Consider the following 27,438-nt stretch of genomic DNA (forward strand, 5'->3'; position numbering starts at 1 on the left):
AGTACGTCACCTGCTCCGGATCCCGGATGTGTGGAAAGTAGCGGCTAGTCTAGTTAGCGGTTAGCTCTAGCAAATGTTACTGGAGTGGATACGAGAATAAAACACATTAGCGTGACTTTAAAACTTAGTTCTAACTTATATAAATATGGATACCAACAGATAATTCAACACAACACAGCAAGTGACGGAGTTCCCTCCAAAACAGCAAATATTAGGTGTACAACGGTTAGCATTAGCGCTCAATAGATACCCAGCCGCTACCATTGTTTAGCTATAACTTAAATTATCACAAACATGACTCTCGCAGTTGACCGAGAACCCCGAAAGACTGCTGGTAATCGCATGTCAAAACTACTGGATGCTGAAGAAGAGGACGAGTTCTACAAGACCACTTACGGAGGCTTCAACGATGTGAGTAACAGTTAGCGTTTATTAAACTGCAAGACATGAGTGAGCTAATAAGTAAGCATCAGCTTGCATTGGTCTCTTGAAAAGCTGGCTGAATCTCTTGTTACTATAGCTTTATATTTACTGAGGCTGAGTCACATTAGATTGCAACTAACTGTGATTTACTTTTAAATTAATCATTCATTAACATTCAATAACAGACGTCTAATAACACGAGTTATCGGAGGTAGACCAGAAAAGCAGTTAGAAAGCCCAAATAATGTGGTATTTATTTTACCATTCACATAAGACAGAAACTAAATGATGAATGAAAGTATAAATTGTATCTCATAATTTTCTTTTGATAAACAACACATATTTTAAGATGTGTATAAAATACTCTACTTTGAATAATAATTTGTGTCTGATATTGTTTGTTCACAAAAAAAGTTAAATTATCATATTAAAACTCTTAAAATGACATCAACTCCTTCTCCCTAATTAAAAACCCCAGAATCAAGAAATATGAAAATATATTTCATCTCAAAAGTTTAACTGCTGGACACAAGATGTCTCCCACTTCACTAAGAAGTCTATTCTCAGTGTTTGTGTACTGGAGGCTTCAGGTTTCCACATCACACTTGTGTAAGTTGAATATTGGACCAGAATTGGCTTCCAAACTATTTATGAAGTCACAAATCATTCTTGTAGGTCCACTGCTTAAAATTGGATTTTCAGTGATCTCAGAGGAACTTTCCACTTTCAGCAGATGAATGTGAAAACATCCTTCAAGTGTCAAACTCTGCATATATATCATTTTGCACAGTGGCGCTCAAACATTCAACTCTAGAAACAAGAAGCAAAACACATTTTTGAGCAGAGGAAAAAATGTGAAAAAACCTGAGATTAATTGATCTCAGGTCCATATGTTAAATACATTAATAAGAAGAAAACTGAATTTACATTACTCCGTAAAGTAGTAAATAAATAGGTCATTTGGAAATAGGTAAAACATTTAATTTGTTTGAGAGTGAGAGTTCCTGAGAGGTGTTTATAATATTTAGTCTATCCCTTGTTTACATACAGTACACGTTAAAAGTTTGGACACACTTTCTTATTAAAGTGAATGAGGGGTATTCAGACTTTTGACTGGTACTGTAAATGGTGTGGTCCAAGTATTATAAGCATGTTTTTATAATGCAGTACAATCACACAGCATCACAAACTACGGCCTCCAAAATGTCCATAAAATTGAGCCGACTCCTCTTAAAACAATTTAATCAAAAACCTCCATGAAGGTTGAATTCATTACAGGGCTTTTTATTAGACTACATCAGTTTTAGCTGGCAGCTCAGTGTATGTTCCCTTACATCTCAAAATCTCTGCAATGCCAAAAGACCCGCTCATGCCTCCATGCCTGCCATTATCAACAAAATAAATAATATTGTGTGAGAAGATCATGTTCAATAGCAGGGTTGGCATAAAATGCTCAGCAGACTGCAGGTTTTGGAGACTGGGACAAAGTCCTGTTAGCTTTGGTTTCTCAAATCTATGAATAGGTCCACAAAAAAAGGAGAAAAATATATGAAGTTCAACCATCCAGTAAAGCTGTCACAGGTGTCCAACATGGAATCAGTCTGCACAATGTACAGTCCATTAAGGCTTGCAGCAGCCCTGGTCATCAAAACCACCATGCCAGGGTGATTCATCCGAAACTGTCACCATGACTCCAAAATATCCTTTCAGTTCATTTTAGAGCCAACAAAGTTATGAAGGCCAGATGAGTGTCAGCCTCTCTTCCGACACTCCCACACACACAGTGAGAAGAAAGACTTAAGCTGTATTGTGTGACAACATTATACACTATCATTTAATAATGTGGTAACTTAATTTCAGGCGTTACGATGCAGATTTGTTTTCTCAATTTACAGTCTAGCTAATTTTCTTCAAACAGCTGCTGGTTCAAGGGTCAACTTGTGTAGGAGGGTTTAGCACCGGCTGCTCTGACGTTCATCTCAGTTTTGAGTTTGATGAAAAATCACAAACAAATCCTGTGACACCTCAGTCATCTGTGATAAAACTGTGTGATCATGCCTGTACACATACTTGGATTTGAAGGCTAATCTGATTAATAATGTCACTCAAATATTTTCAACTTCTGACTGTCAGTTAAGTATTTTAAATATGTTACTCTTAGTCACTGCAGTTTGCATGTGTTTGCATATGTTGTCGTGATCTACATGTCACAAATAAATAAATAAATTGCAGGTTTTCTCTTACGTATGCACTTAATATTTAGGGGCAGATTATTCTGCTTCCTCAGAGCTCTTCTAGTTGCTTTGGAAACTCACCAAAAATGCAGATTTCCAGGACTCTTTAAAACTGCTGCTATATGGCATTTAGCTTAAAATGATCAACTTCTTTTGTGGATGTGATGAAGCTTCATCAGAGTTTATGTTCTGGTACGTGAGGTGTTGATATTATTTCGTCTACCCCTTGTAAATACACCCCATGAGCCTGATGCAGCCTGTATTAAATTCTTATAAATTGCTCTCGAGTTTCCTCTCTGTATGTGTTTGTGCTGTAGGAGAGTGAGTGTTAGTAGCTGTATCAGCTGAATTAAAAATAAACATGCTCATTATATGGGAAAGAGTCTCCCTCATAAAATCTCACAGATTTAAATTTAAATTAAATTTTTTTTAACAGCAAACATGCACATTGCAGAACTTAATTTAGCCACACAACGCTACACTACTCTAGCCCGATTAGCTTCTATTTTATTGTATTTCATACATTTCAAACTAAATTGTGTGTCCCTTTGCTTTCCCTTCAGGAATCAGGAGATGACGAGTATCATGGAGAACATTCAGACACAGAGGATGAGGTGGACAGTGATTTTGACATTGATGAGGGTGACGAGCCAGACAGCGACCAGGAGGAGGACGCGCCTCGGAGGAAAAGTCGAGTTGTCACGAAAGCATATAAGGTAGTGACAGTAATTTCAGGAACTGTCTGACTTAATTAATTAATTTAATTGACTTCACCTAAATCTTTCCTCTTGTGTATATTTATCCCTGCTTTATCTGGTGAAGAATATTCCTGACCATATATGCTCTTTTTCAGCCTCATTTACATTCATACTATTGCACACATAAACCCTTTTGTAGCTGCTTTTTACCATTATTGCTCTGCAGCAGTTGATGCCAAATACCATCATCTCAACTGCAGCTGAGGGAGCAGTAAGAGTTGTTGATTTAGCTTTGCCACCACAATTTCATTTGTGGTTGTGGAATTAGAATCTGTTATGTTATGGTCATAAGCAGGCATTTCTAACTTTCTTTCAGAAAAGTTTGCTTGTTTGTAATATATTTATTAAATAGATGGCTTTTTGTCTTTGTTTAATCCAAGGAACCTATAAAGGTGGCAAAGCCCAAACCCAAAAGACCTTCTGAGGAAACAAAGAAGACCGAGAAAGCTAAAGTGGAGCTCAAAAGGAGGATTCCGCAAGAATTTCAAGATTTTGGCGAGAGTAAGATTGCTACAGATACCTTTTCATAAATTCAAAATGCAAAAAACACTTAAATTGTTCCATCACATCATAAGCACACCATGATTACATTACAACATGGGTTAATTGGAGTTATTCATCCATCTTTAGCTCGTAAGTCTGTGCGACAGTCCACCAGTGAACACACTCGGAAGACCAATCTGCGCTTGCAAGAGCGACAGGATGCACCAAGGCGACGGAGAGGTGCCCACCGTGACCGGCCCCTAACCCAAGAAGAACTGCTGGCTGAGGCCAAGATAACGGCCGAGATCAACATTCGATCGCTAGGTATTATAATGTTTCAGGCTTAAGGCTGTTGCTACACAGACCTTAAAGTGTTTGGGCCGTCACGTTACTTGATATGTAATGAGAGAAATTGTACAAAAAATTATATTTGTCTTCAGTAGAGCATACATGTGCTAAATCTTCAGTTTATGATATGTTACAGTCAGTAACGTGATCATTTATCTGATTTTATCATGGCCAGTTTTGGTTTTTTTTACATTGCTTTCTGTACAATAACAGTAGAACTTTATTAGAGGGTTTTTATTACAAATAAAGCAAGAATCACAGAAATATCATTGCACAAACATAAATAAATGACAATGGAAATAGTAAGTTCACTATATACTAATTTAACTGAATAATTAATATACCAGTTCATTGCTTTTGAAATGTTACCAAATTAATAATGAATATGTGCATATCCATATATCGCCTCAAAATGTTTCACTTGATTACAATACACATTTAAAATAGGAATGCCATTTCATTTTACTTTCTGTTTATAGAAAACTATGAACGTCTGGAGGCGGACAAGAAGAAACAAGTCCATAAGAAGCGGCGTTTCGAAGGACCAACCATCCGTTATCATTCAGTCCTCATGCCCCTTGTGTCTCACTCAGTCCTAAAAGAAGAAAATGTTGATGTTGAAGGGTACGTATAATCTCCTGCTGGACTTATTTGGCTTCGGAAATAATTTGGTGGAGAGAATACTGACCTTTTTGAACCGCTTTATACAGTTTTTGGGTTTGTTTGAAGTAATCTGCTCAGTGGAAAACAATATTTTGCTTCAAATGCTTTGACCATAAACGTATTTCACCCCTTTTTTAGATGATCAAATACCAAAACATTGTACGCCCATGATTAGTAGTTATATAAGGAGATTTATTACATTTTCAGTTCTCCTGCTGTGAAAATTGTAGTGCTTCATTTCACTTGAGCTCTTAAAACCCTTGACCAAATATTTCATTTGACTAAAACAAAAAGTTAAGATGAGAAAACAAGAACACATTTAGCAAAAAATGCTAATCTTACACAGATCATCAGCATATAAAATGGTTATGGCAAAACGATAATATTTGTAATACCTGTATTTTTTCCAAAGGTTGGATCAGGACGTTCCTCAGACTGCTCCGCCAAATCCCTCCACACCTTCCCAGCAGCCCGCCGGAGGCTTGTGTTCCCGCACCTACATAACGTTCAGTGATGACGAAGCGTTCGAGGCAGGCTTCCCACCCAGCGCGCAGTCAAGTCCTCAGCTTCCTGTCCAGGAGGTTTGTCCAGTCACCCATAAGGCCGCACTGTACCGAGACCCAGTAACTGATATCCCTTACGCTAACACACGAGCCTTCCGCATCATCCGAGAGGCGTACCGTAAATACGTGGCTGCTCATGGATTTCCAAACACTTCGGGAGGGGCGACGGGACTTGACTCCACAACAACTAAGGGTGCCCGGCAGAAAATGTTGGTCAAGCAGAGCGCTGTTGCAACATAGATTACTTTCACGCAGAATTTTGGAAATAGACTTGTGTTTCTTTTTTAGATTTCTTAGCTCTGGTAGAGTGACTTGACTGAGTAACATGACGGAAAACTACAACCAGTTGCTGCCTGACACCATGAATACTTTTTCTTTACAAGACAAACAATTGTCTACATCTACTTCTGACTCCATCTATACAAAATGTTCCCAGCAACCAGGAAATTACAGGAAAAACAAAACATTTTGGGTTGTGATTTGAGCAGTCAATGTAATATTTTGTGAATATTTTCAGTACTACTGCTCACAGATTTACAAGTACACAACAAACAAACATTAACACAACCAAATCAGGCATTCCCTTTAACTGCAAAGAAGAAAAGTCTTATTTGTGATGTTTCTGTGTATAAGGTTTAGTTTGTAGATTAAAGGTGCAGTGTGTTGGATTTAGTGGCGTCTAGTGGTGAGCTTGCAGAATGCAACCAACTAAATACCCCCTCCCTCCTCTCTCCTCCTCTTCCGAGCTTGTAGGAGAACCTACAGTGGCTGCGAAGAAAAATGTGAAATTTCCTTTCTAGAGCCAGTGTTTGGTTTGTCTGTTCTGGGCTACTGTAGAAACATGGTGGGCTCCGTGGAAGAGGATCTGCGCCCTATGTTGATATAAAGGGCTCATTCTAAGGTAACGAAAACACAACAATTTCAGGTGATTATACAATAATTAAAACATACTTATGAATTTTATATTCCATTTCTGCCATGTCTGTTCTGCTAGATGCCACTAAATTCTACACATCGCACCTTTAACGCCTTGAATGACAAATCCAGGTTGAGTGGATAAAAGAATCTGACTTGCCTTCACATTTTTTTTTTGTTTTTATAAAATGCCATTTTTGTTATTGTTAAAACTTTTGCTTTCTACAAATGTACATATTTCTCAAGAAAAAATAAATATTTGACACTTGAAATAATTTATATTTACTATTTCCATGAAGTCTGGTCTGTAAAACCTTTCATTAACATCAAACACTGAAGCAACAGCTGCAAAGTATTTTGTAAACACACTAAACACAAAAGCATCAGACTGTCGAGAGGGATTTGTTCACTTAACATCAACATTTTTATAGTTATGTTTGATTTTAAAAAAAAAAATTATTTACCATACGAAATACTTTATTAGTCCCTTAGGGGAGAAACAGTGCCACCATACAAATAGGACAAACATCGGGTAGGACAGTAAACAACAGGTAACAATAAACAACAAGTAAAAAGGCAATCACATCTCAAGGCAGTACAATATAGAAAGCACAGCAGCATAATAAATAGTGTAAACATCAATGTGGCTGTATGACACGACATCAACATATTCATGGACCTCAACATTACCACAATCCTCAATACATCCACCAATACAGTCCTCAACATCAGATTATCATCATTGTCTGATAATCAACATCAACGATGACAGTCAGCGACGATGTTCATTAAAAAACTTCACTGCAGCAGGTACAAAGGACTTCCTGAATCTCCTAGAGGAGCATCTGGGCATCACAAACCTGCCACATCATCTGTAACGTCCTCCTTTACTTAAAACCCACCCTGATTCTACCTGTACGGTGGGATCTTTTTTGTCATTAAAGCTAATTTCACCTTAGTTTACTGAGAATGAAAAAATATCACAATATCAAAACTTAATTTCATATACAGTTCAGCCTCATTACTGAATCACATGAGATCATTTTAGGAGAACTGTGCCCAGGAGTTATATTCGCTGCCTGTATCTGACAAATTAGTTTGACTGTGTAAATCGATCAAAACATTCAGAGCTATAATTTCTCCCAGCAACTTCCCAGTGCTAAAATTGAGCAGATCAATAAGCATTAAAATATTTAAGACATTGTATGGTTTGTATTTCCCCCCTTACTTAAAATATCCTCACTCTCTCTTGATCTCTCATTAGGGTTAAAAAAAAATCAGTCTGATAGATACTCGTTTAGATTTTAGTTTATATTCCCACAAACTGCTCACTGCCTCAGTGTGTAGATATCCGGTGTGATATAACATTTGGCACACAATCAAAAAACATTACAGTATCTAAATGTAGCCTGACAGGAAATTTACCAGCATTTTGAGATAAAGCTGGTTATGAAGCTATTATTATATTTCTGTTCCTGGTTAATAGCAGAAAATTGTTTGAGCTCCAGTGTCGAGTGTCGCAGCGAACAATACTGCCATGTTGATCCCTCCAAGGCCTTAATTAGATTTTCTATATTTGTTCTCTCAGGGTACAATCACAGAGTTACAGAGTTGCCCGTAACACCACTGAGTCCTGGCACCTTTGACCCCTCTCACAGTGAACAAAAATCACCGCGTCCAGTAGCTTGTGGCCATCTCTGCCTGCCTGTTACATAAAATCCCACTGGGAAACAAAAATAACGTTTAGTCACAGATTTCAGTGCCTAAAATAGTCTATGGTAAAAATAACACTCTTGACATACGATACAGTAAGTTCCTATCACATCATTTATATTATTAGGAAAAATATGTGTTTTTTTGTAGCTTGAGTTTGGCAGTTTTGTCATTAATACTTCAGCCGGCAACACGATCGATGAGGATGGCGGCGTCACGGCTGACTGGTGAAGGCAACCTTGAATTATTTTTGTAGTTTCAGGTACAAATCCTGCTGAGCTTGCCTCCGAGTCAGTTTAGCCCTCAGCAGATGGTTCATGCACAATTTTTCACTTGTGCAGGAATGCTCCCAAAATTCAGATTTGACGTCGCTGCCAAAAGGATCATGTTGCACTCAAGTGGATTTTCTCATGCTGTTCCTGTATTGTCCTGATGTTGTTGAGCAGAGCATCTCGCCAAGCAGTCAACCGCGGCTTTTGTTCTGTCCCTTAAGTAACCTGGCAGTTGATGCAATGAAAGCATAAGAATAATTTACAGTTCTTTACTTGTCAGCTGCTCTTTGATTGTGCAGTAAAGAGAAAATGCATTTAGCACGCTCTCATGTAGAACCAGTATCCCTCATTTGTAAGCTCTACTACTGTACTCACGTCATATGTTCTTTAAACCTAGTCTGTTTGGTGGATTGATGGGAAACAACAGATAGAAAATGGAAAAATAGAAGTTTCCTTTTATAACCTAAAGGATAGGTTCGTATATTTTCAACAGTCAGGTGTCCATATGAACATTGAAGCATTTTTTTTAGCATAACATGAGGCTTCAGCAGTTTGAGTTAGTCAAATAAAGTGGTTATCTTCCAAAGTTAGTCTTTTTATTAAAAATGTGTTTTCCAGTTCAGCCGCAGTGGAAAGACAGTATAAGAGGGATTTTGGAACAAAAATGGAAGATATTGACTTCATTTGACTAATTTGGACAGTTGAAGCCTCATTATTATTATTATTATTATTATTATTATTATTATTATTATTATTATTATTATTGTTATTATTATTATTATTATTATCTTCAAATAAACTTTTAAATTCATTTTTGCACAGAAGGACGACTGTGGAGTTTGTCCCCCATCACTCACATTGAAAGTGCATTATGAAGGGATCTCTGAATGGTCACTATGAACAGGAGGAATGACTACAGCAATAAAAACGTGTCAATGTTCATTTGGGCACCTGACTGTTGTTTAAAAGACAGACTTGGCAAATTATGAACCCGTCCTTTAAAGTAGAACCTCAGTTGCCAGGATGACCTGACAAAGACATGAGCTGTGTCCCAACTCCATACTACACACTAATTCTAAATAGATTTTTGAGTATTTGGGTTGTTCATACAGGAAAAGTGACAAAATAAAGTACACCTTTTCTTTTTTGAGTATGCTTTTGATCTATACTCTTCTCCCATAATGCAAGAAAATGCACAAAAAAATGGAGGAACTGCTCATAGCTGGAAAGAATAAAAACTATTGTGTATGGCAGCTCCACTAACACCTCTAAAAACAAAAAAAATGAATGTATAATACTTTTTAGAAAAATGTTTTGCTGTCCCTTTAAATTGAATTGGCAGTGACATTCCACAGCATCACAAGTGTTGCATCATTCCCTGCCGATACAAAACAATTATGTTAATTTCTTGTAGTATAGTGTTAAATATAGCTATTACTAAGACACTTATTTGCTTGAGGGAATACATGAATAATCTATTATACAACAGGTATTCACACAGATGTAAGTTATCATAAAGACCAAAACCTCACATTTCCGATGAGGACTTTATACCTCCAGTGGTGAGAACAAGAGTCCTGTGACAAACCAGACTTCTCCAATGACGCCAGGTATAAAGATCAAATGTACGTCTCTGTTCAGGCAGTCAGATGCTGTCTGTCATGATGCAAAAAAAAAATGCTGGTGAAGTGAAGAGCAGAGGCGGATGAATCGGCCATCTGGACGTCTTACTGGTGGGCTGTCCGACGACCGACCTCATCTATTTGTCATATGCTGAGTTGACAGACAGACCGATTGTACTTTTGTATTAATCATGACAGTCTGCCCCGCAAATTAACACGGACTAGACAAAGCAGATCCCTTCATACTGACGTGACTAAACACCACAATTTGAATCATTTATTTGCTAGTAGGATGAACGTCTGGTTATGCTAACAGCAGCACGTTGGCAGTTAAACAAGCCATTTTGAGAGAGCAAATCAAGTCCAGAATAGGATGAAAGGCCCACACAGAGGAGTGATGGATGTAGCAAAGACACATTATCTCAAATTATTTCATTAGTCTTTTTATGGTTAAACTCAAGATGTAATTAAGGACAAATTATACACACGTTCTTCCTCAATAACACCCAATAAATCAAACCGCTCTGGCATCCTCGACTTTGACAGAGTAACACAAACCCGTGTTGAAAGGTTTCAAGTTGTTGTGGTGTCACTTTATCTTCTCTGACAACAGGACCCTCATTTGGCGATGGAATTTATTTTATCCTGCCTTTCTCATTTCTATCAACCTAAATACTTGTTTGAAAGAAACTGCTGCCCACACACTGTGTCACTTGCTTTAGCAAAGAGAGAGAGAAAAAAATAACATGAATTCAAAAATAACAAGTTATCCCTTAAAGCCATGGTGATTAATTCAGTGTCAGGCTAAGCCAGCATCTCTGGTGGATAGATGGATGTAACGTATGCCGTTAAAATATTTATCCTCGCAGGGGAGGAATTATAACCGAATACTTCTGAAATACTTCTCATATCATATGCAACAACACAACGCTGAAAGCTTTGTCTCCCACATACTGCACAAGCGCATATGGTACCAATTGAACATTTTTCAGAATAGGAAGAGAAGGCAACTGCATTTTCACTCGTTCTAGTGTGGTAGTTGCCATGGCGACGAGTGTAGGTGGTGTACTGTGCTGTACTCTGTGCTGTACTCCTTCCCTTGTCCTCTCCCCTCTTCTCTTGCCCACCCTCCTCTCTGTTCTGCTATCTGCAACGTCCCCGTAACTGTGATTGCTTCATATTTACTCAAAAATCTATCAGCTCGCCGTGTTTGTCTCGGGCGGTTTGAGCCGAGCTCTCATCAAATGTTCGGCCTGTAATTAAGCAGAAAGTTGCATTTGAGCCGCTCTTTAATTGTGGTTGAGAGCGTTTTATGATGCTGGATTCGAAAGGTTTGCATGAGTATCATATTCCTTGAGTATTTTTGACATCATAACCGGGTTGATTTAGCATTTTCTTGATTGATTTCTGCTTATAGATCCCTCATGTTTTTCATGTCGTCCATGAATGTGTTTCTTGCTGACCGTCCAAGTTCTTGTATACGCTTCTGTCCATCTCTTCTTTTTTTGCACACCAGCAATTCTTTTATCAGTTTCCATGGAGATGTGTGTGTGTGTGTGTGTCTGTGCGTGTGTGTGTAAGTGAGTGATTGAGTGAGTGAGGCTTGAGAATTAAAGAGTGGGGATGTGACATTTCCAGTCTATATTTTTTGAAGACTGCCTGTGCCGTCTATCCAGTGTCCCAAGTTAGGCTTTGACATCAGCTTCCCATCTGGTTTTTATCAAATCTTCTCTTGTGTTCGGTGCAGCTTGGATCAGTCATATTATAACTCCACCTTAGATTATGAAGATAAAAAAGAGCAATGCATAAAGAACAGATAATTTAAGCAACTCATTCATCGTTTCACAAAAAGTGTAAAGTACAGTCGTGTCACAGATTGTGTCTATAAACTGTGAAAACAAACAAATGTTAATCTGTTTTCTGTTTTAACGCTGCCAGTTTATCCTCTTGTTGGTGTATTTTTAACAGATCAAACCTTTTAATGATTCATTCAAAGGATTATTACCATTTAGAAAAAAAGGTTATCATTAAGTCACGTCTCCGTTTTCTGATCGTTTTCGAGCCGCAATTTACCATCAGTCTCATGTTTATGATACAGAGACAGAATAAAAAAAAACAACAACAATCCTCTAAGGGGGTTACGCCTTCTTTATCAGGGATTTATGTCACGCCTTCTTTATATGTGCCCACGAAATGATGACACATTCAGGATTTAACAATTAGCAATACGCATTTATATAACATGTTTACATAGCAGATATCGAAATAAAAATCCCTTTGAAACAGAACAATTGCTGTTGCCTCCACACTTCCGCAACAGTTTTGTTGGACTGTCTGGCGGTTTTTCAGTGACCAGAATAAAACAGATTACAGACTATTAAAATCCAAATGAGTCACCCGCAGACTTTGATTTCTCCCGTGTTTGAGATATCAGGGTTGTTTTCAACACAAAAAAACATCACTAAGGCACTGTAAAGGATGGGTTCACATTTTTTAAAGTCTGTTGTTAAAATAATACATACATGCACATATAAAAGAGTTGTTGGTCGTTGCTGTTATCCCTCCTCTCTCCCTGGCAGGACTCAATGAGGGATGAAAGTCACAGTCCTCATCCTGTGCAAAAATACATTCTGAAATGCAGCCAAAGCTATATGAGACTTCATCAGTCTGAGTTACTCAAATCAAGTGTTTATCTTCCAAAGTTACAATCTTTTTTTGTACCTCCACTGCAGCTCAGCAAAGAAACACTGTCCAACCACAAAGAAGAAGAAGATAAAGACTGCAAGACTGCTGAACCCTCATATTTGCTTCAAGTGAACTTGAAGGGGCACTTTATTGATTTAACATCAAGCAGTAACTATCACAGCTTGAGGCTGAGGATAATGCAGAAGCACCTTGAAGTTCAGTGCCACCGTCGGCCGCTAGGTTCTGGCACCAATTGACTCCCCATTCAAAAAGTGACAACTCCTCTCTAGAAATACTAAGTCAGTTTTTTTCAATGAGTCATTATGGTTTCAATTTCTAAATTCGGGCCCTCTAATAAGTGTGCTGGTGGTCATTTTGCTCTGATTTGGTTTAAAAAGATGGAGCCGACCATAAGCTGCAACTCTGGACTTCAGACTGGCTCCAATATAAACCGACCTCGCCACGTCCATCTTTATATACAGTCTGTGTTTTACATATGAAGATCAGTTTAGTTGTCATGGTGAGTACTACTCAGCCTGTGAGAACAGTTGCACAATTTTCTTGTATGACTTTTATCAGGATGCCTTGGGTAACAAACCAGCATGTTTGAAAGAAATGTGAGTTTGCCAGACAGGGCAAGTCTGACAAAAGATGCTATTGAGTTGCAGTATGGGAAATGTAGGATCCAGTGTTTCTGGACCTTGAAAAGTCAGGATATCTCTGCCTCTGCTGCTATCGTTTTGATCATTCTTTACAACCACTATGAACAGTAGAAATAATTACAGTGACCATTAACTTTTTAAATGCACATATGTTAATATTGTATTAATATGGATCTTTTCATTTGTTTTTATAGTTTGAGTTAACTTAGTTTCATCTGTGTTAAAGCAGACCCATCTTCAGGCGCAGAAATAGGCTGAAATATTATTTGAATAATAAAAGTCTTGATTTAGTTGTTCATATTCCCATTTTCCAAGACAAAGTTAGTTCATTTACTACAAACCAGTTGCCACACAGTGAGCCAGGGTGTCTGGGGGGCCCCTGCTTTGCCTCGTTGGTAATCCAGCCTTGGCTCCATTGGTCCCTGACTTCTTATCAGACATCTGTATTGCCAATGACTGCCAATGACAGATAATAACATAATAAGTTGTTTCTTACCATCCATCCGCCATGTTTGTTTCCAAAAACACCTCTCAGCTGAGAGCACTACCTTATTAAAATGTTTACATGAAATATTGATGAATATGTGTTCCCAAAATATATAAAGCACCACATTCCCACTTTGTGCCGGCTAAAAATAAGTTTCTGGATGTTTTGCAAACGAGCCTTATTAACACAGAAATCTGTACGAGACATTAAAAAGCAACTTAAACGAACTTTGTTGTGGTCTCCAACCTCATTTCCATCTTAATTATTGGGCGCAGTGGGCGGCAGGGGCCCCGTCATCGCTTCGTTTTATTTTAGGCTGTTACAAACTCCAGAGATGGTGGAGCGCAGGGCGGACTCGCCTGCCTTTTTGGAGGCGGTGGTTTCTGTTTCGGTCCATCTATCTCCGCCCTCGAGGGAGAGACTTCTCCGCTTCACCCAGCACCTCTTTTTCACGCACCGCCGTTCAATCAAAAATTAGCTGCGACGGACGTGCAAGAGCGCAAAGGACACCGCGTCAATTTGGCACCAGACCCCCCCCCCCCCCCCCCCCCCTCGTTATGAATTTCTGGATTATGGGGACGTCGTTATGCCACGCAGGGTGACGCTTTCCAAGATTTTAATCTAACGAGAAATGAGGAACGCGTAAAAAAATGTGCACGAATCAGATATTGCTCATATGCTGCTGCACATACTCCGGATTTCGCCTGTAAATACCTCTGGGATGTTTATTTTGATGCCTTTGTGGTTTTTAGTGCGCGCAATGTGCAGTCTGTTTGTGTGCTGCTCAGAGTTGGCATCACCTTCATAATTATCCTCATCTCAATATCAGTAATCGGCATGATTAACAATACAGAATCCGTGTTGTATCGTTAAATCTTGTGTTTATAATAACTGACAAATGATGGACTGAGGGGCTCTGTGGATCGTTAAACCAAACGCGCAAAACAGGAGTTCATATTGTTCCAAGATAATAAAAGCGACGCAGGGGCTGTTTGAAGTCACATGTGCCCAGAACAAACAATTAAGATGACAAAACCCGTCCTCAGAAGAGATTCTCTTTATTACCGAGGAAGCCGCATTGGGATCACATCTCAGTTCCTGGATTGCAATAGAGTTGGAGGACAGGGAGCAAGGGAAGAAGAGAAGAGGGAGGAGAAGCAGAGGAGAGCCGCTGAGCTGCACAACAGAGCCGCTGCTGCTGCTGACAGGCAAGCTTTGGCTTCAGTGATGGACTGAGCTGAAGGTGACAGTCAGCTACACGTTTTCCTCTTAAAAAAAAAAAAAAAAAAAAAAAAGCCTCCACACCTGACAAAAGGCATGTACGGACACATTGCAGCGTAGGTGAGAAAAAAAACAAAGACGAGCTGACAACGTGAACACAACAAATTGGCCTAATGAATAGGATAAAACAGTCTTTCAAAGAGGACAAAACTGGCCTTTTATTTGGAACCCGTCTCTCAGGTTTGCACAAACTGATTCTGCCTTGGTCCCGGAAAGCTAGTAAACCTGGAACCTCAGCCCCTTCCCAAGTGCCCTGGAAACCCACCGGATCCAATCTGCAACCACAGATGTGACTAAGCTCTCAAGATTTCATCACCAGGAAGCCCTGTGATTTTGGGTAAGTGTTGTGTACAAGTGTGGGCAGAAGGGAAGGGTAACATACTTCTCCCAATATATATATATATATATATATATATATATATATATGTATATGTATATGTATATATAACATATCTACCACATCTGATGCCATTTATCATGTTGTTTCAAATACTGACAAAACATGCAAGTTAGAGGTGAAGTACATCAGTGCAGTGAAAGGTATGGTGGTGTCTGATGTGGCGATTTTTCAGTTAATAACATATACAGTTATTATGCATCTAATGCAAAACTTCCTACCACATCCCACAGTTAAAGTGTTCACCAGTGTTAGTGGCAGCTGGTCAAGAGAGGCTCACTGATGGAGGTGTTAGAGATGGTTTTTCACAGCCTGGATGTTTGCCTGCAGCACAGACAGGCAGGTCGATTCCAGCTGTTGATACAACTGTGAAACTCGCCAACGCTGCTCAGGTGTCGTATGTACAGGTGTCCTTGCAGCTACGGACACTGAAGGCAGTTCCTGGTTTAGTGCTTTGCTGAACCTGAACCTTTTTTTTTAAGGGGATGCATTGCAAGACTGCATGACAACTCTGACGACACAGTGGCTGGTTCAGTTTAAGTGGGACGTTAACAAACGTTAATGTAGAGACAGAAAACAATGAAAACACAAACATGGAAGTTGTTCATTCTTAGTGCATTTATGTAATTTCCTTCTTTTTTTCCTCCTCCTCTCAGAAATGTGTAGGCTGTTTAAGTGGTTGGCACAAAAGCAAAATGGCACGCTGTTTGAATTGGCACATGCTGAATTTGCATCACATAAAATGCATTTTGTGCCACAAATGTATGTTTTTGTCAGTTCGTTTGAATGCTGTTTTGAGGCATATAATGTATTATCTTCATTTTCATTTGATGTATCAGTTGTTTTTTAGTAATAGTTTAGTCCATGAAATGTCTTCTTCCCAAGAACTACTCAAAATCCCAGGTGATGTCTTCAAATGTCTAGTTTTGTTCAACAACAGTCCAAAACAAATGAAAAAAAATCAATTTATAAGGATATAAAACTGAGAAAAGCAGCAAATCCTCACATTTGAGGAGCTGGAAGCACTTTTGCTCGATAAATGACAAAATTGTTTGATCACCTCATCGATGACTCGTCTCAGCTCTAATATAATGTCACACAAGTGTCATGAAACTGCATTTTTAACTGAAATTTCTGCATATAGTGATATTTTTACAACACTGAGTTTCAGTCAGTGTTGTAAAAATGCTAGCCAGGTGTCTTGCGTGTCAGATGCCCGCAAGGTGCATTTTGTACACATGATAACGTTCATGGCACAAAACCCAGCATGTGACACTTGTTGCCCCACGCTGAGCAGAATATCATTTATTCATATGTTTTCTTTTCAAGAGAATTTTAAATCAGCACAAACCTGCTGCTCCCATCAGGTGAAGTCGGTACACCTGGTTGATTGGCTTCTGCTTCAGTAGAGTCGGACAGACTTTCTTGTTATTTTGCACTGATTTTGCTGATACCTGTAGTTTGCCAGTTAGCGATCTGCGGATGTTGCACACTGAACACCTGCACAGACTGTAGGAGGATGTTTCTGGGAGCAGAAAAGAGCCTTTAATTTAACATAAATCAGTCTAACTGTAGGGTTATTTTATTTAGGGTTAGTTTACCATGATGGTTTCGTACAATATAACAATAGCTTAAATAACATTTGCCAAAAAAGTGTCCCACTTTAACTGGACTTTGCACTGGGGTCTGTGTGTATTTTGAAGGCACAGATGAAAGATGAACTTTCTTTTTGTGGTAGTTTTTCTTTCGTCTCAAACAGCTGATGTTTGCACAGATAGGATCGGACGCCACCATCTTCAGGGTCCATGATATCACACAGTTAAAGCAGCGTGGGCTCGTGCATACAGTTTCCCTTCTCAAAAAAGAAAAAGAAAAAAAAAAACCCAGCACAGTGGAGAGAGAAGAGCGTCAGATAATGAAATGTCTGAGGCTGCACACTCGATAGAACAAGATAAGTCCAGCTCACTCTGACTCAGTGCCCCTCGAAGGATTTTCTCTTCCTCCTCCATGCCTATAAGAAATGCCTATAAGATATGACCTATCTCATACATCTCTCCTTTGGATTTTTTTTCTTACTTTTGCTAAAATAGATGTGAGTCACGGATATGTATTAATCTTTTTCGATTCCTCATGAACTGTTGAGAATCTGGACTCCTCATCACTCAACCACGTTTGTCAGCCAGGGAGCCTGACAGCCGGCAAAGAGCTGATTCTACTCCAAAACCAAGTTTCTGTCATAATTCTGCTTCTGCTCTTCAGCCATCTTCATTGCAACGCACGGAGGGTGCTTTCTCTTGCTGCCAAGGACAGAAAGGCTTTGTCAGTCTGTTTGAATGTTCTCTCAAAAAAACGTTGCAACTCTTGTCAGTGATTTCCTGTCCTGCAATCTTCTCAAATTGTTTTCTTTTGTCTGAGGCCATGAATTTCTACTCCATTCTCTCTTTTTTGTGTAAATCAACTGACAAAACACAAGATATTTTACCTTGCTGGTAATTCTTTTCTATTTTGAGCCTCTGTTCTTACATTACACAGTCTAGCATAACAATGCCTTGTAATACTCATTTGTATTATGTTGCAGAAATGTCCAAAAAAACATTTTCTCATGCAGTTATCCTCCTCCTCTCAATCTGTTTCTACCATGGCCATCAGATCTCAGATTGCTCATTTTATATGGCAGCCTAACTACTCAGCATGTCACACAGCTGTGACCTGTAGGTATTTAAGATAGGAATGGCATGTCCTCTGTCATGAGAAAATAAGCAAATTCACGACAGTGAAATATGTACAATATGGGCTGTTAGGATCCTTGTTTTTCCCATCTCACTTCCTCTTTGTATAAACCTAAATTCCAATCAGAAAAGATGTGGGAAATGAAAGGCTGATTCGTCTGTAGGAATGCTTATCAATTAATCATAGTAACAGCTTGAGGCTGAGCAGCTTCATTGACATTTAGCCTACGAGGCTCTAAAGGGCAGCTATGATAAGCTGAATGTTGCTCGTAATTCCAGTATATAATTTACTGTGGCCCGCAGTTTTGTTTTTCTGTTGTTGTTTTTTTTTTTTTTTGAAAGTGTGTGTGGTTGCAGGATTGTGAAGTAGCCCCAGTTTGTGCCTCGAATGTATTATCATTGCATATGAGTCATAGAGCTAAACATTTGTTTTTCTGAAAGATAAATTCCTTATTCAGCAACATTTATCGCTGTTCTGAAGGTTCAGAAGACACTTCTAAACGTTTGGATAAAAAAACATTCCAAAAAATCAGTTTACCAAGTTGTGACTCTTTTCCTCAATTTTATTCTCCTTGCTTGATTTGTACAATCTGAACCAAAATTACACAGCATTTTATTTTATTTCAATTAGCATTTTAGCCATATAAATGTTATGAAAAAGACTATAACATGTTTATATGTTTCTTGTGCTTTACCGAAGAATCCTGTGATTGACCGTGGAGTTGTAAGTGACTGTTGGTTTCATTAACTTCAAAAACAAAAACTTTACTTGTGTCTGTGCTGTATAGCTGCATGGACACATCCTCAAAGACGTGGCTGCCGCATCAGAGTCAGTTTGGGTTGGTTGGTCAAGCGGAGGTTTGCTGTGGCGGCGGGACTGGAGTTTTAACCCCAAGTGAGTCGGTTTTAGCCCCATACTGGTCTACTTTTCACCGCTGTCAACTGTGCCTACTGTGATTTCACAGCCTCCTCTCCAGTCTGTCGTGGTCCAATAAGATTTTTCTCTGTTATATATGTTTGTATATGTTCTCCTTCAGTCCTCTCTTTTCTCTGAAATCCGCAGACACAACTTTTCCCAGTGGTTAATGAAAGGTTTAACATGCACTCCAACCTCAGCCGTGCCGTTCTGCTCTTTTTCCTCTGCTACGGCTTTTGAGTCCTTTTCAGTACTATGAAGCTTTACAAAAGTGCCTCAATATATGGAGGATTCTTAGCACTCAATCCTCCACCGGAGCATCACTCACCCTCTGAGCCCTGCTTTGTCACACTCCCGGAGTTTTAGTTTGACATCCTCCAGGTTTGATAGCGCCATTTGCCTTTTACTCCGGCTTTGATACACTCCAAGTCTTCCACCTCTCTATGCTGTCTTTGCTTCCCCAGATGAAAGCAGCCATTTCTGCTCCCTCCAGGGGAAAGGAAAGGAAATTATTTTCTGTTATTTAGCGCAGCGTGTAAAGCTGTCATTTCATTTCAAACATTTAGACCGACACAGTAATGTTTTGAACTGTTAGGGAGAAACAAACAAGAGGAGGCTCATACTTTAGGGGAATTCATAGTTGAAAAGCATCTTATTTTGAGCTGTGACGTGGTGAGATAATACAGCATCTCGGCACAGTCGGTGTAAAGAGCGTCAAATTGCTGCTTGAGCTCTAGATTTTCATTTTGAGAATTTTTCAGCTGTTTAATTTGGGTCTCATCATTTACAAGCACAGCAATAACACCTCTAAATACATTAGTAAAAATGAAGGTACTTTGATGGAGAGCAGTACACAAGCTGAGAGCATGTTCCTATGGTAACTAGGCCACACTCCCCTTGGCTAGCTCACACAGGAAGAGGGACAAGCAGGAGAGAGATGCTGGAGAGCACACGTGACAGAGAGCAACTCTGGATTGTTTATTTAGGTTTCTGTTCATGTGTCTTTCTCCGCTCAGAGGGCATTTTACATTTTCAAACAGGTCTCTTGGTTTCATAGAATAGTGGTTACATTGCAGCATGTTAGAAGTCACTTTCTTTCTGTGTTTCGCCTCCTTTTTCTCCAAAAATATCTGCAAGTTTTCAAGCCAATCACAAGTTCTTTCCCGTGGCTCCCTCACACCCACACTGCCCCTGCTTCCTCAACCCCTCCACCCACCTCTGCTTTCAAATCCTGCAGCTCTCCCTCTTCTGTACGTTTTACATTTACTTGATTGCAGGGCTGCTTCTAAAAATGGCACCAACGGCTCTGAACGCTGTCAGAAGTGTCACTTGTCGTCTTTGCCCACTTTTCTCAGCATAAACCCCACTGATTAAGTTTTCTTTTATTCTAATATCTTGTCATTAATGCACCATTAACTTTTAAGGCCAATGTTTTTTGAATGTATATGTAGGGCTCACAGTGTAGCTATTTTGAATATATCACTCCTCCAGGTTTAAGTCTTTAGTCAAAAGGTTTAATTTTATCAAAAACTAAAATGATTTCACATTATATTTGAGGCATCGCAGGACAAGAGTTTATTCCACGAGGCTGCTGATTTTCTACATGCCAGCAGTGTATTGCTCTGTGTGCGCTGCATCTCCAGTGTCATTCTGCGTTCTGTAAATCGCTGCTCGCACTTAAACTGTGTCAAACCTCCTGGGGCGATGCTGCCAGCTTGTCAAAGAGCCATGAGGTTGATGCGCTGAGGTTTTGCTCCTGTCAGTCATGCAGGCTGATTGCTTGGGCAGCTCGCTCTTAATGAATAGCCTGGACTCTCCACACACATTTGCACTGTCTGTGGTCTTTCAGCAACTGTGAAACTGGTTCAATCTATGACAGCAAATAAACCAACTTTGACCCAGTGTACTTTGGAGATCAGCACTTATTTTCAAACACATGAACCAAGCCCTGCTATAGGTTAGTGTTGGCTTGAACAACTGTAAAAGTTTCAGTTTTATGTGCAGAGGAGTTGTGATGTCTTTGTCTGAAACATCTGCCGTCACCCCACATATTCTTCTACTGGAACTAGCCTACTTCATAAGAAGTAGTTCCAGTAGAAGAAGTAAAAGTCCCTGTGGAAACAGTTCACGGTGCACACTGTGCTGTTGAATTTTCAAATATGGTTTTGGGATGATGTAAAGAACAACCTGAAATGCCCCTTTGTCATATTCAAAACAATATGATGTATTTGAATACATGAACTGACCCATTGTGCAACAATCAGAGGGAGGTTGGTGTTGCCTGTTCTTTGGAGGTGTGGAGGTCAAGAAAATGTCACATGACAGCTTTTTCTCAAGTAATTTTTTTTAGTCTAGAGGAAAGACTTACTCTTTTTTTTGACTTTGCATATAACTTACAAAATGTGGACAGCTAATTCCCAGCCATAATCACCAGTGGGTTGTTGACATGAACAGTATTTACTATATGGTAATTACTGAGACGTCCATATGACATGATTGAGACATCTGCCCCAGCAGGCCTGCCTGTGAGTCAACAGAGGCTTCTTGTTGTCAGATGCTCCAGACCAGACATAATGAGATGTATGTTTGTATCTGTTACTGGAAACACTGTGGGTGCGCTCCGATACCCATTCTTCCACACTATTTAGTATGCCAGAAAAAGATTTAGTATGTCCCAATACATAATATGTCAAATGCAGTATGCCAAAAGTACCAGGATGTCCTACTACATCCGCTCGCATTTTGCAGTATGCAAGTCAGCATGCTTTTCTGGCTTTTCTGACCCACAGTCCTCTGCATAGTGGAAGATTCATTACATCGACTGAGCCGCAGAGAGAGAACAGACCAATGACAGAAGCCACAATGACAGATGAAGGTGTATGTCCCAATTGTATGCATACTGCATGCAACAGTACGTACTTTGTAAGGGCAGCTGCAGTATGTACTAAAAGTAAAAAGTAGACTTATGCAATTCAGGAACGCAGCATGTCACTCCAAGACAAGCTTGATTGCACTATTATCACTATTATGGACAAGCAATAAACATCAAGCTCACCCAGTTTATCTCCGAAGGCTCAGTTTCCCACCTTCAGTGCAGAGTGAATCATAAGAGATAAATCATTTATTGTGCACTGCTGCCGTCATTACACTGAAGAGGCATCACACATGTGACATAAGACAAACTGAATATGGCAGCTGTCAAAGAGTAGCAGCATAAACGATGCAGATTCTCATCATGAGTGAAAATTTCAATGATAATCAGAGAGTATTTATCAGTGTAAATATAGTTTTTCTTTGGGATGCAGCCTGGCATCAGCAAACACATCCATATTGGCCAAATTTTTCATTTAAAACTTTATATTCATAATTTTTGTTCATACAAAAAAGTGACTAAATATACTGTATATTTGTAGTGATTTTAGCTGTTTAAATACTACTTGCGCAAAACAAGCACAATAGATTTTCTGCATCATGTTTGTATTGAGCTGCAGTTTGTTGACTTAAATTTCTGGGCCACCGCGACACCTACAGCATATATTGTCCCAGCAGTATTCTCTGTGGGAATATGTGCCAAGCTTTTTTTTTTTCCCCAGTCATAGTTGTGTCCTTCAGATGACACAATCAAACTTTAAAACAACTTTCCAACACAGTGCAACTGTGTGGGGATGTTAAATGATTTGTAATATGTGTAAAAACTTTTTCACATTGAAGTTTGAGCCTTGATTTTTTTTGATAAAGTGCATTTGCAAGCCAACAAACACGCACTACTCAGGATTGTATTGCAGTTAGGGATGGATTCCTATACCGCATCTCGGGGTATTTTACCCATACTGTGTACCATTTTCTTCCAAAATTTGTCTCACTGCATGGTACTTATGAGGCTGGGGATTGCCAGGGCACTGAAAACTGAGTTGGCGACCCACTGTGACCGAATGAATGTAACTGATAGTGGAGAAGGAAAAAAATTGGTCATACACAGATATGCTATTGGTCAACACTTTACTTTAAGTCCGCTAATTTAGCATTTATAAGCAGTATATAAACAGTTAATAAATGGTTTATAACACACTATAATTTAATTATAAGGAGATATGTGTTTATTACTGTATAATAAACTGTGGCCCATAAGTAGAGGCTGGTGTATAAACAAATAATCAATGACAATATAGCAAAACACAGTTGTAATACTATAAAATCTGTCCTCATAGGAGAAGTTAAATTTAAGTAAAGTGTTACTGATACGCAACACAACAGGTGAATGATGACATACCAGAAACACTGAAAGAAAATATATTAATATGCCAATTAATCAGATTGACGCATCACTAATTGTAGTTTTGATAATGATTGTTTGTACCCTGGGCTGAAAGGAGAATTTGAGTTATTTTGTCAGGGCCGTCTGTGTTGTGATCTCTTTATACTGCATCTATTTTATGACTAATTCCTATAACATAAAAAAAAATCCATCCCCTGATAAAGGGTTATGATTTTATTCAATTTATTATAAATCACAAAAAAAATAAACTTTTCAAATGCATATAAATATAGAGATATATGCTAAAGGTTGAGTATGTTTCTCCGACACCCACTCACAGTCTTCCTCTTTCTGTCTTTCTCTCCCTCTGTATCACAGTTTGCTAGAGGCTGTTGCCACCCACACACTCCGTCCTGACAGCAATTTACATTCAGAATAGCCCATGTGAACATATCCATGTGTTCTAATATGTCACGTTTACTTAGAGCGCCACATGTTGCAGGTGACTGTTTTAGTGGCAGTGGATGTTATCGGAAATATGCTAAATATTCCTCCGCAGGGTCATTCCGTCTATTCACTGTAGCTCTGCCCCACATGAGAGACACAAAAGAAACTAAAATATTTCCTCCAGCTCAGGAACATTTCCCTGTGGTGGGCAGCCGATAGGTCTGATCAGTTCACTCGCATGCGTGTTATGAGAGACAGCGGTGTTTTGCAGCACGCTACATGGCGTTTTTCATCATCTTTATTGTGCAATTGTGTGCCAATATATCTTCAACAGTTCAAGTAGAAGCCCTTGGAGTTGTTTCCATGGATACCAAACAATTAGCCAGGATTCAGAATAGAACCTGGAGAGTAGCCTATTTACAGGCTTTGAGAGCGAGGAAATCATAGGATGACAGAGTATCTTGATTCTCTGTTGCAAAAGGGAAAAAAAATTATAATGGGTAATGGGTAATTTCTAAAAAAAAAAAGCCCAAACAGATCAATCATAGCAAAAAAATAGAAGAGAGGAAGTGAATATCAGCGTGAAACTGATGATGTTTTTAGCTTCAAGAGAGCAACCTATGGATGAATCAATGAAAGGATCAAATGTATGAGTAATTCTGATTACACAACCTGCTTAAAGATGCAGAAAACCCAACGCTATGTACATCTATTGTACAACCTGGGCTGAAAAATCCTCTTTGCCCTTGAATAAGGGCCACGTTTTATCGTTAGACATGCTTCATTCTTCCATGTATTGCTGTCATCACAAACCCTGAACTGTGTGTAGCTGGATATATAGACAGCTACACACAGTTCAGGGTCAAGAGGAAAATCTCAATGTTTAGGGTTATGTGGGAGGAGGAGATCTAGGATGTGTGCCAAAATTTCCCTTAAAAATACAGCAATCTTATAGCAATAGTTCATCATTTTGGGAATATGTTTATTTGCTCTCTAGCTGAGAGTTAGAGGTTAGAGGAAAAAACTGATGCTGCTCTCGCATCTGTTCGTTAATTATGAAGTATGAACAGACAGCAGCTGGTTAGCTTAGTTTAGCACAAAGACTGGAAAAAGGGGAAAAGAGCTGGTTCTGCCCAAAGGAAACAAAATCAAATCACCTTCTTGCACCTCTAACGCTCACTAATTAACACCTTAAATCTTTAATCTGTAAGAAAACAAAGTGTAACAACATCAATTTATGGTTTTACCATACTATACTGTTGGACAGAGCCAGGCTAGCACTCTTTGTGCTAAGCTAAGCTAACCAGCTTGTGGCGGTAGCTTTATATTTACCGTACCGGCATGAAAGTGGTTTCAATCTTCTCATCTAACTGTCTGCAAGAAATTAATTTCCTAAAATGGGCAACTCTTGCACATAAAGGCTTGGGACTTTGGCTTTATTCTCTTGTCTCTTGCATTTCTGTTGTTTGTATGGTGACTTGGTGGGATTATGATTTTTGCAGTAATGTGGAAACAGTATTCGCCCAAGGATTCTCCTGCTCCTGTACACTGACCTCATCTTTCTTTAGCCAACACACAGTCATATAGTGGAAGCATCAGACTCCCCAAAGACACCTGCCCATAGTTTTATTGATCTCTTGCCGTATTTCTGAGTGTGCAACAGCCCAAAGTCAGACAATGATGACTCATTACACCATGTTACTTCTTTCTATCATATAGGGGTCTAATATAGTTCTCACACCCGGTTTTGCACTTTCCTCTTGGCTTTGGACACAACATGTTTACCCGATGGCAGCTGACAATAAACAGCTGCCTTTGCACACAAACACAAGTGTCTTCCAGACTGTCACAGTGTTGTTGTTTGTAGTGTTTTGGAGGCTGTAGCTGTCTGTCCTTGTTGCTGAGCTTCGACTAACATCAAGTGTTCTGCATTGTTGATGAAACTGGTAGCTTTCTTGTGATTAGTGTGTGTTCTGTCATGATTTCTGATGCTGTTCCCTTTTCTATATGTGACCAAAGCAGCTGCAAGGTAATTGACACAAGAGAAGAATAAGATGATGTAATAACTTTTACTGCAGCTGTACAAGTTTTTAAAATGTAAATTTTATTGAAAATTATGTGTACTTCATACAGGGTGCAACATGAAATATTTTCAATTGATGGTGTGATGAAGATATTATTAAGTTCTCCTTTTATGATTAAATGTTAAAATTATATCATCTGTTAAACTGTTTCACCTGGTAATGTAGCAATATGTGATTTCATCCACTTGTAACCAATTTTAAATGACAAATTGATTGTTTTTGCATAAATTTATTACATCATCAGTTCTTTTATTAAGTTTTTCTGATATCTGTTCATGGTCTCAGGTTGTTTTAATATCTCATAAGAGTGACAGAGCACTTTTAAAGCCAATAAACACTATTATTTGTCATTCAAACTTACTCGCTTGTGCAACAGTTACCTCATAATTTATCCATTTTCTGCTTGGACACATTTTCTGCTATTTTTCAGTTCCCCTCTTACAATTTTTCATCTGTTTTGGCACCTGAAATAATTGGATGAGTCTGAAAAAAAGTTTTTCACTTTTTTTGTTTTTTAATATGCCATATATTTCCCCATAATTGGCAACCACATTCTTGTAGTTATGTGTGACTTATGTGACATAATGCATCGTTCTCTTGCTACCAAATATAGAAGACACAAGCAATCTTACAAGATATGATGGCATTTTACTTATAGGCAGCCCTACAGCAACATGATGAAAGATTTATGACTATCACAGATCAGCAGCCATTAGTCTGAATCAATTAGCAGGAATTTGGTTTTCTCCAAAAATCTGTGAATCTGTGATTTACGATCATGATCATTTATCTATCACTTACAGTATTTTGATGTAGAATCTGGATCCAGATGCAGATAAAAGCTTAAAACTAAAAAATATTTTATATTAATTAGAATAATACGTTAAGAAATTGTGCTTTCACATTAAACACCTACATTTGTTGACCAGGTATTGTATTATGTTTAAATGTTTCCTATTCAATAATCACTCTTTTTTCTTGTTTTTTTTCTTTAATCTTTTATTTTTCTTTCTCATAGACCAATCTCGCAGGGCAAGTTTTGCCTCTGCAAGACAGTCAAGCATGGAAACCCCTCCGAATGCCACCCCGCAGCCCTTCAGACAGCCGGTGAGTTCAGTAAAGCCTGATACACACATCCTGATGCAGCCATATGCGGTCTTTCTGCTCACACAGTGAACACATTTAGTTTGACTTCCACTAATAAACCACTAATTAGGGAAGCAATGCCAGTGTGATGCTTGAATGAGAGTTTACACTTAAAAATAAGTAAATTGTAAAATTTGCATACGCCTGTGTTTTTTTCATTGCATTATGCAGTATATTCTTCCAATATTGGAGCTGTTTTAACTCCGCTCTAATTAACTGTTTTCTTTCTATTTTCCCTCGTTGAATCTTCAGAGTTTCCTCAATCGGCGTTTGAAGGGCTCCATCAAGAGGGCCAAAAGTCAGCCCAAACTGGACCGGACGAGCAGCTTCAGACAGATGATTTTACCCCGTTTTC

At 38.9% G+C, this 27,438-nt stretch overlaps 1 protein-coding gene and 1 long non-coding RNA gene across 6 annotated transcripts; one reads left to right on the forward strand and one right to left on the reverse strand.

Annotated features, from left to right (window-relative positions):
- Nucleotides 1-27,438, forward strand: vps72a (vacuolar protein sorting 72 homolog a). Of its 5 annotated transcripts, none has more exons than XM_042436459.1 (8): nt 1-411; nt 3,221-3,373; nt 3,796-3,916; nt 4,046-4,222; nt 4,726-4,870; nt 5,322-5,490; nt 26,956-27,044; nt 27,336-27,438. In XM_042436459.1, exons 1-8 carry the CDS (start codon nt 295-297, stop codon nt 27,355-27,357), a joined length of 993 nt encoding a protein of 330 aa, XP_042292393.1. In that variant the 5' UTR covers nt 1-294; the 3' UTR covers nt 27,358-27,438. The 5 variants fall into 5 exon arrangements, with proteins under 5 accessions (XP_042292393.1, XP_042292394.1, XP_042292392.1 ...); XM_042436460.1 differs by lacking the exons at nt 26,956-27,044; nt 27,336-27,438 and adding exons at nt 6,310-6,373; nt 6,467-6,662; XM_042436458.1 differs by lacking the exons at nt 26,956-27,044; nt 27,336-27,438 and adding an exon at nt 12,727-14,055.
- Nucleotides 9,614-13,768, reverse strand: LOC121913702. The gene is made up of 3 exons (XR_006100358.1): nt 13,683-13,768; nt 12,517-12,607; nt 9,614-11,768 (listed from the first exon to the last, which is right to left on the reverse strand). It is a non-coding gene; the product is annotated as an uncharacterized LOC121913702 (long non-coding RNA).

Source organism: Thunnus maccoyii, chromosome 15 (genome assembly GCF_910596095.1).
Source record: "Thunnus maccoyii chromosome 15, fThuMac1.1, whole genome shotgun sequence".
Classification (NCBI taxonomy): Eukaryota; Metazoa; Chordata; class Actinopteri; order Scombriformes; family Scombridae; genus Thunnus; species Thunnus maccoyii.

Bases quoted from the DNA above. Each gene is read 5' to 3' on its own strand.
- vps72a (XM_042436457.1), top strand. From the start codon at position 295: ATGACTCTCGCAGTTGACCGAGAACCCCGAAAGACTGCTGGTAATCGC. The intron at 3,917-4,045 runs GTAAGATTGCTA...ATCCATCTTTAG, and splicing joins ATTTCAAGATTTTGGCGAGA to CTCGTAAGTCTGTGCGACAG. The intron at 4,223-4,725 runs GTATTATAATGT...TTCTGTTTATAG, and splicing joins GATCAACATTCGATCGCTAG to AAAACTATGAACGTCTGGAG.